The sequence below is a fragment of the Bison bison genome, unplaced genomic scaffold (genome assembly GCF_000754665.1).
Source record: "Bison bison bison isolate TAMUID 2011002044 unplaced genomic scaffold, Bison_UMD1.0 scf7180017864182, whole genome shotgun sequence".
Classification (NCBI taxonomy): domain Eukaryota; kingdom Metazoa; phylum Chordata; class Mammalia; order Artiodactyla; family Bovidae; genus Bison; species Bison bison.
In genome coordinates, this window is record NW_011494754.1 from 1251056 (window position 1) to 1260499 (window position 9444).

The 9444-nt window shown below is 41.1% G+C and overlaps 1 protein-coding gene across 7 annotated transcripts in view; it reads left to right on the forward strand.

Annotated features, from left to right (window-relative positions):
- Positions 1 to 9444, forward strand: part of FAM65B (family with sequence similarity 65, member B) — a 212494-nt gene that overhangs the window by 157814 nt on the left and 45236 nt on the right. For all 7 annotated transcript variants that reach the window (XM_010843490.1, XM_010843497.1, XM_010843496.1 and 4 more), the window contains 3 exons: positions 3174 to 3300; positions 6772 to 6927; positions 7632 to 7710. In XM_010843490.1, coding sequence (XP_010841792.1) covers positions 3174 to 3300; positions 6772 to 6927; positions 7632 to 7710 — 362 coding nt within the window. The remainder of the gene's footprint in view (positions 1 to 3173; positions 3301 to 6771; positions 6928 to 7631; positions 7711 to 9444) is intronic.

Consider the following 9444-nt stretch of genomic DNA (forward strand, 5'->3'; position numbering starts at 1 on the left):
TTTTGCTGGAAGAAAGCAGGTCTGTGAGAGTCTAGGAAGCCAATGAGCAGCTTGAGGACTTAAGGCTCCAGGAGGTGGGAGTGGTGTCATCAAAAAGATGATAGCAGAGTTACAGAGTACCTAGCCACAGGGGAATGGCTGAGGCTGCTGGAAGACTAGTAGCCAAGTAGTCACCCCCACTTCAGGGTTAGGGTATGGGCAGGGGGGTGCTTTGTGCACCCTTACCCATCATCCCTCCAGCTCTTCCCTTTCTCAACCTACTCCTTTTTCTCAAGAGCCTAACTTTGTGCAGAAGCCCTCAAACTTATTTTATGACTCTCCTTAGGCAGTGAGTCAGCCTCCAGGGGAGCTGATGGCAGGATAGGGATCTCAGCCTAAGCCAGCTATCAGCCAAATTCTTCTCTGATAGATAATGATCATTTCGCAGACCAGATAGGCAAAACAGAACATTCACAAAACTGCTTACCCCTCTTCCTGTTCCCAGCGGGCATCCATTCAACAAGTAACTGTAATGAAAAGTGTCTGAGGACATCCCGAAGCAATTTACAAACTCAGAATCCAAGGCAGACGTTTTTGTTCTCAAGAAGTGTGCCTGGAGACACATAGTTTTTTGAGGCACAAACCTGGTGTGTCTCCCTTTGCCTGGCAAAGCAATAAAGCTATCCTTTTCTTTAAAAGAAGCAGCAGCTTTCTTACCTGGTACTGAAAAAAGGGAAGGGGTAAAATTATTTCACTATCCAACTCTAATGTTTAATTCATTTAACATTTAAACTTTCCAAAGAGAGGCTTATTTAAGACTCTTTTTTAAAAGTTGGATATTTGAGAAATTGTAACAAATTGTTTTGGTTGGGTTTGAAAATTTCAACCAATTCAGCATCATCCTTTTTTTCTTTTCTGGGCTGAGCATCAGAACCACCTCCGGTCCTTTTCAAAATCCCAATACTCAGGTCCATGTCAGTTATATCAGAATGCCTAGGAGTCCGTGCAACTACTGATCCAGTGGGTAATAGAAAAACATCTTTTTTGTTTAAAAACGTAATCTCTAGGAAGTCAAAACAATAACACAGTTAAAATATTTCACACACTTTTAAGTCTTTTTCCCATGACCAAAGCTTGCCAGGATGCAACAGACCTATTGAACAATAATTGACAAAATGAGATATGAAACTGACTAAATTTGCCAAATTGAGACTTTAAGGTATGTTTTATATAACAAAATTATTGAGTACAAAAAGAACATGTTTTCCTAATATTTATTAAATTTTCTGGACCTTTTTCTTGATATTTATTACAGTTTCTTGATATTTGCTATGTTTACATGTGATGCAAAGTAGCACAGGCCCGCTTTATGAACCTAAGAAGGTGTTTTTAATGAAAATTGGACAGACTTCTTAGTAAGCAACAAAGAACACTTAGGAGGACCTTATTAAGGATTTATGTGTAAATCATGGTTATTTTTTAATGTTGGGGGTGGGGAGAGGCAATCAGAAAGAGTCTATTTGCACTACATTTTGTCCTGCCATTCAAGCATTAGATATTATTATTGAATGTGCATACTTCTACATCATCATGGCTTTTAAAATTTTGGAGAATGCTCCCAAATTTCAGCCTCCCTGCCCCCATCCCTAGCTGGAATGGATGGGATGCCTGTCCCACCCAGATCAAAGAGCAACCTGTTGCTCACTGCAAAGCCTCTTGCCAAGTGAGTCAGCGCCAGTGTGCATGCAAGAATGCATGCAGCCCAGAGCTGCTTTCTCCTCGGTGGCTGGGGAGGAGGGGGTTCAGGAGCCTGCAGCCTCATGGGGAAGGGACTGTTTGTTCTTTTCTCTCTGGGGAAGCAACTCATTCAGACCTCCGCCCGTGACTGAGCTGCTTCCAGGAGCTCTGAGCCGCTCTCAGTGATAATGGACCACAGGAGCGTTCTGCTGCTGTTTTTCAGCTTTGCTTGCTTGTTTGCTGGGTTTTTTAAGGGCAACTATTGATGCCGTTGGTGTCTGCCCACTTTGGAAGTCTTTAGCCCGGACAGTGGCTGTGTCTCCTTCCTCCTGCTGGCCCGTCCCCCTCTCTGGACTGAGGTAACCTGCTAAAACAATGGTATGTGCTTTGACTCTTCTTGATATAAAAGGAATAGAATTACCTAACTGTTCTAGGGCAGTCCTTTGGGGAAACTAATCTTAGGCTTCTGTGCAGCTTAAGTTTTGTTTTTTTTATTAAATATTTATTTCTCTGTTATTTATTTGGCTGCGCTGGGTCTCAATTAGGGCACATGGGATCTTTGATCTTCATTGTGAAATTCGGGATCTTCAACTACGGCATTGAGACTCTTAGTTGCGTCATGTGGGATCTAGTTCCCTGACCAGGAATTGAACCTGGGCCCCCTGCAGTGGGAGCTCTGAGTCAGCCACTGGACTACCAGGGAAGCACCTGAGGTTGTGTTTTGACAACGAATCTTGGTCAGCGGTACCAAGTCTTTACAAAAGGCGAGCTGGTGACTGAAATAGGGGTGTGTGCTTTCTGCTATATTTTCCCCTTTCCCTTCCTTGCCTCTTCTCACGGGTTCTTATCATAACCTAGATTATCACTACTCTTGTGAGCACTCCCTGTGCGCGTCTTTTTTTCTCACTGCCACAATAGCAGCATGATCTGATCTTTCAAAATATACTTAAATGTAGAAAAAGGGAGAACAAGTTTAAGTAAGCTCATCTCTCAGGAAACCTAGTGTTTTTTGTCTTGTGACTTCCAAGTGTAGAATTCCACCCTAAGACTGAGCTGTGCTTTGAATGTGACACAGAGCCTGTCTGAAACTTGACTTGGCCTATTTGTGTGCTTCTGCTGTTGTTATTGCTGTTCTAAATGGAGGGAAACATTACAGAGTTTTCATGATTTGGAAGGTACGGTTGAACCTTGTTTAAAAAAATAATCCTTGAAGGAACCCTAAAGTAACTGATAATGGTGTCTAATTTATATTTATTTATGTCTTCGTGTGTTTCTTTACCTAAGAACTGAACCCTTTGGGTTAAAAAGAACATGTCATAGGAAAGAAGTCTTAGAAGCATCTAACAGCCTCATGACTCACCTTATCCCATGTCACTTCCTATTATCATTGACAGGCTTAGCATGTTTTCTGTTTGAACCTGCCTGTTATTTGCCTTAATCTTTCCATTGTCTTACAGGACTACCAGCCAGACTCCCAGAAATCATGTTGGTAGGATCCCAGTCCTTCTCACCTGGAGGGCCCAATGGGATCATCAGGAGCCAGTCCTTTGCGGGGTTCAGTGGCCTTCAGGAGCGGCGATCCAGGCAAGTCATGATGGGTCTCTCCTGGGACACAGCTTGAGAGGGATGCGAACCCTGATGCTCTGAACAAAGTCTGCATCCGTGTGGCCTGGTCAAAACACACACCTGTGCTGTTTTAATCTCTTTCATGAAAAAGATGTAATGTTCCCCACATTTCTATTATTTAAGAATTGCTCCTGCAAAGAAGATGGCTGAAGATTTACGACAAGCTAGCAATACGTGTTCGTAGCTCTCCCTATCCCCACTCCACCCCCACCTCATGTTTTTCAGATCTTTTGATACCTTGTTGCTAAAGTGCCTCCAAACGTTTGAGCCCATTTATCCTCTAACCAGTAACAACAGATTTGCCTTTATCCACACATCTGCTGATACTGAGCGTTTTCTAAAAATCTTTCTCAGTCTTTTAGATCATCCCTAATTGAGGTTAAATGTGTTTTCATAAGTTTACTTGTCTTTTGTCTTTACTTTGGAAACAAAACAGTTCATTTACATCCATTGCCTATTTTGAGGGTGGACATTTACATATTTTCTTACAGAATAGTAAAGGTTCTTTATATACCCATTGCAGCACCATCTATGGTAGTCTTTTCCTGCCAATTTAAATTGTTCTTTTTTTTCTTTTCACCTTTTGATCCCCTTGGCCCATTTCTCCTACCTAGCCTTCAATCCCTGCCTCTGACAGCCACCAGTTGGTTCTCTATATCTCCGAACTTGGTTTTTCTTTTTTTTCTTTTAGATTGTACATTTATCTGACTTACTTCCTTACGTATGATGCCCTCAGGGTCCTTCTATGTTATCACAAATGGCAAGATTTCATTGTTGTTTATGGGTGAATAGTATTCCTTTTGTTTTGTTGATGGTTTCCTTTGCTTTGTAGAAGCTTTTCATTTTTTTAGTTTGATGTAGTCTTCCTTGTATATTTTTGCTTTGGTTGCTTTTGCTTTTGGTGTTTTATTCAAAAAGTCACAGCCAAGACCTGTGTCAAGGAGTTTACTGCCTATGTTTTATTTTAGGAGTTTTATGGTTTCAGGTCTTACATTCAAGTCTTTAATCCATTTTGAGTTAACTTTTTTATATGGTGTAAGAGGGTCCAGTTTCATTCTTTTGCATGTAGCTGGCCAGTTTTTTCAGCACCATTTATTAAAGAGACTGTCTTTCCCCCATTGTATATTCTTGACTCCTCTGTCATAAATTAATTGACCATATATGGGAGGGTTTATTTCTGGGCTCTCTATTCATTGATCTATTTCCAGATCAATTCATTGATCTGTACTGTATTCATTGTATTCATTGATCTCTATTCACTGGTCACAGTCTGACCCATGCCAGACTGTTTTGATTACTGTAGCTTTGTAATAAAGTTTGAAATCACCCCATACCCCTTTTTGAAGCACATTTCCATTGTATTTGGGGTATCTGAATTGTATTTGTAATTGGGGGATTATTTTTGGTATGAAGTTATGCAGTGGATAAAGACTGCCTCTGCAGACTGACTCTGGGGAGCAGATGTCATTCAGACACAGGCTTGAGAAAGTTATTCTGCACTTTCCCCAGTATCTCCTCTCATCTAAAACAGAACCTAGGCGAACTCAAGAAAGAAAAGACAGGTAGTGAAATAAGTAACATGGAATACAGTTGGTCCTCAGGTTTTCTGACGTGATCACGGTCTTGCATTCTTAGGGGGTTTGTGTGTTTTGCAGTACATTGTCCCCTTTGGTACACACAGTGATGGCAGAGGAAGGTAACTCAGAATTAACCTGGAAGGTGCACACCTGCCGCACTCAGAGGTCACGGCTTTCCACTTTACAGCTGGGTCAGTGAGTAGTCTGGCCTCTTAGCTTCCTAATCAGATCAGTAGCCTGGGGTTAAGTTACCATGTGTCCATCTTACCACTGTAGGCTGCCTCCCTGCCACTAATAGAGATTTTGAGGATCAAGGAACTAAGATCCTGCAAGCCTTACAGTGCAGTCAATAAATAAATAATAAATAAAACTTAACAAAAAAATCTATCCTCAGAGATACTGCAGGCTTGATTCCAGACCACTGCAGTAAAGCAAATATCATAAAAAGCGGGTCGCATAAATTTTTTGGTTTTCCAGGGCATATAAAGGTTACGTCTATACTACACTGTAGTCTATTAACTGTATAATAGCATTATGTCTTTAAAAAAAAATGGACATACCGTAATTAAATACTTTATCGGTAAAAAATGCTAACCATCATCTAACAACGCAGGACTGCTGCACATCTTCAATTTGTGAAAAAACACAGTATCTTTGAAGTGCAATAAAATAAGGTGTGCTTGCCTACAGAATTAGCCCTTTGTCATGCTCTGACCCTTTATTTCGGAGAAGGCAATGGCACCCCACTCCAGTACTCTTGCCTGGAAAATCCCATGGACGGAGGAGCCTGGTGGGCTGCAGTCCATGAGGTCGCTAAGAGTCAGACACAACTGAGCAACTTCACTTTCACTTTTCACTTTCATGCGTTGGAGAAAGAAATGGCAACCCACTCCAGTGTTCTTGCCTTGAGAATCCCAGGGACGTGGGAGCCTAGTGGGCTGCCGTCTATGGGGTCACACAGAGTTGGACACAACTGAAGTGACTTACAGTACAGACCCTTTATTTAAGATGTATTCATTCACATCTCAGTCGAATTTGCCTTCTTTTTATACTTTTATTTATTTATTTACGTTTGGCTGTGCTGACTCTGTTGGTGTGCTTTCTCTAGTTGCAGTAGCAGGGGCTGTTCTTTAGTTGCAGTGCTCAGGCTTTTCATTGCAGTGGCTTCTGTGGTTGTGGAGCATGGGCTCTAGGGCATGGAGTATGGGCTTAACTGCTCCTCAGCATGCAGGATCTTCCTGGATCAGGGTTGAACCCATGTCTCCTGCATTGGCACGGAGACTTTTTTTTTTTTTTAACTATAATACAATTTTATTTTTTTTTAACTTTTTAATTTTATTTTATTTTTAAACTTTACAATATTGAATTGGTTTTGCCAAATATCAAAATGAATCCGCCACAGGGCAGGGAGACTCTTTACCAATGAGCCACCAGGGACGCCCCCCAGTCAAATTCAGTAGATGCTTACACCTTATGTCACATAGTGAACATATGTTTTTAGCTGGATTATATCCTTCTGCCTATTCATTATTTCTACCTAGAAGTGTGTGTCCTTGGCTTCCCATGAGGATTCAGTGATGTAACATGCTTTCATTTAGAGTGTACATTATCTACAGCCAGGCTTTGACTCTGGGTAGCCACTGCCCAGCCAAACTTCCAGATTTCAGCAGTTAAATCTAATACCACAAAACAAAATGTAGGATGGCTCAGATTTATTAATATGCAAGGGAATGTTACCTACCCCAAAAGACACTAATGCAGACACAAGATGATTAAAAGGCATTTCTTTGATCAGATCACTTCGGCTGCCAGAGACTCAAACCATTTCAGCTTTTCTTTTCTCTTTCCATAGATGTAACTCCTTCATTGAAAATTCCTCCGCTGTCAAGAAGCCTCAGGCCAAACTGAAGAAAATGCACAATTTAGGACACAAAAACAGCAGCCCTCCCAAAGAGCCTCAGCCTAAAAGGGTGGAAGAGGTCTACAGGGCTTTAAAAAATGGACTTGAGTAAGAACATCAAACCTAATGATACATTGAAACCTTTTTCCTTTCTAAAATCCTCAGGAGGGTCAGAAAAGCTAGTCTTGTAAGATAATTTTAGAATGTCTATTTCTGTAGCATGATTGCACCATAATTGAGGAAACAGTAAATGAGTCCGAAAGATAAGAACTCTTCTGGTTTCCATCATAGCCAAACATTGAAAGAGACCTGAAAAAGTAATATATTTATATTTAACTCTGCTTTGGATTTCACTTCAACAATGGTAGACAGGCATATCTGTTCTAGAGACTGCTGAAGAAGGGTTCTAAAACCTTCCCAAGTATATTATAGCAATGGCTTGTCCAGAATAAAACTTCCCTAGTGTGTGGTGAGATGCGTACAGTCAATGTCATGTGGAACTTCGTTGGGATTCCATGAGCCCAGACCCAAGACTGACTCCATAGTACGTACCCCTCCCTCTTCATTGGTTTTGCTTTCCTGCACTGCCAGCCTCATGGGGTTCTCCTTTTAGACCATCTGGATAATATCAGAGGCAACTGCTAGAGCTTTCAAAATGTGGAGAGTTTGGAAAACTGCAGAGCCTTTCCTTCACCAGCTCTGCACTCCACAGAGTAAGGTTCAGGCTCTCAATCCCCCTGTTCAGGTCATCATCAGCACTGATCCACTCAGTAGTCATGGAGTTCACCATCACATCTCTCTTATCTTTACAGTGAGTATCTGGAGGTTCACCAGACAGAGCTGGACAAGCTGACAACTCAGTTAAAAGATATGAGAAGAAACTCTCGCCTGGTAGGTACTAATCATTAAGATGTTAACGCAGTCAGGTTTTGGGGTGGGAGAGGAGGCGCTGCTAAGTAACTTATCTTACTGGATGAGCATAGGATGAGGACGAAGCTTCAAGAAAAGCAGATTCAAGGGGCAGAGTACCATCTGCTTCCAGATGTGTATTTTAATGCTTTATTCTTAATATGTTCCAGTATTTTCCAAGCATATTTATGCAGACAAACTTTGTAATCAGGAAAAAAAAAAAACTTAAAAATAAATTCCCTATACCCCTCCTCCCAAGTAATATAAGGAACTGAAAAGTTGGGATTTTCCTTTGGGAGATAGTGATGCACAGGGAAGCCTGGCATGCTGCAGTTCATGGGGTCACAAAGAGTCGGACACAACTTAGCCACTGAACAGCACCACCACCATATTTTTAGTGTTGGAATTTGGAGCCCAGAACTTTTATCTCCAGTTTTTAAAAAGTAATAGGTGAGTGATATCAGAAAGGGGAAGGAAGCTCAAGAGGCCATTGTTAGGAGAAATCAGAGGAGTCCTTGAGCCATTTCAACTGCACATGGTATTGTTGGAGATTCTTACAAGTTTCCTCTATTCTGAATCTGTGAGGGCTTCTCTGCTTGAAGAGGTGTTTCTAATGATTTTAAATGATTCTGTTAAGTCCTAAATGATATGCCTTAATGTTCCAAGGCATCAGAAAGCCCGGGAAAAGTCTACATACACAAGGTTCAGATATACATGAATAGCTGTTATCTTTTTTAAAAGATGTGCTAAAATGTATATTTTTGTCCTGAAAAGCCTGAAATATACAGGCTTAGGGACTTCCCTAGTGGCTCAGTTGGTGAAGAATCTGCATGCAGTGCAGGAGACCCAGGTTCGATCCCTGAGTTGGGAAGATCCTTTGGAGAAGGAAATGGCAGCCCACTCCAGTAGTCTTGCCTGGAGAGTTGCCTGGAGAAATCCATGGACAGAGAGGCTGGGTAGGGGTTAAATTCTTCACAGAAAGTTGAGGTTTTATATTCTAATGATATTAAAGGATAAAGTGCTCCCATTTATGTGGAACTCACTGTGGAGTGGCCTTCAGAGCTTTTGAGTGTCCTTGACAGTCCTCAGTGGCAACAAATGTTCCTCTTTGGAGAACAATGGTGTGTGGATGGACGCTTCCAGCAGGACTAAGTGTTCCAAAAAACCCTTCTGATGGGGGCTGTGGGCTTAGTGTACTGATGCTCCTGTGATATGGTGACCCAGGAATAAACATGCTTTAAAGACAATTTGTGGAAAGCCTGTCACCGCTCTCAAGGACTCTTCTTAAATATCAATTTTTATGTGTTTAAACAGGAAGGCAAGTCTTTTTTAACACATATATCACTGCTATTTTTCATGTTAACATTAAAAAAAATTTTTTTAAGTGAAGATGAATTTCTGTGCCCCTCACTATGTAAAAGAGAGGAGAGCTCAAAGCAAGTGAACATTTTACAGCTCCCAGGGGGAGCAAGGACTGGGCAGGGTGCTGGAGACACAGAGTATAAATAAATACTAGCTCTTAAAAATATTCTTAGTGGTATTTAAAATAACCCAGATTTTTGCTCTTTTAAAGCAAATGTAAAAAGTCCAACAGAACATTTTGGGGTTGATCATTATTTCACTGATAATGCAGAAATGCAGACAAAATCCTTCGATTCATGTCAGTAACGGTTTTGAGGGAACTATGTTTTAACCCGGATACTCTTTTTTTTTTTT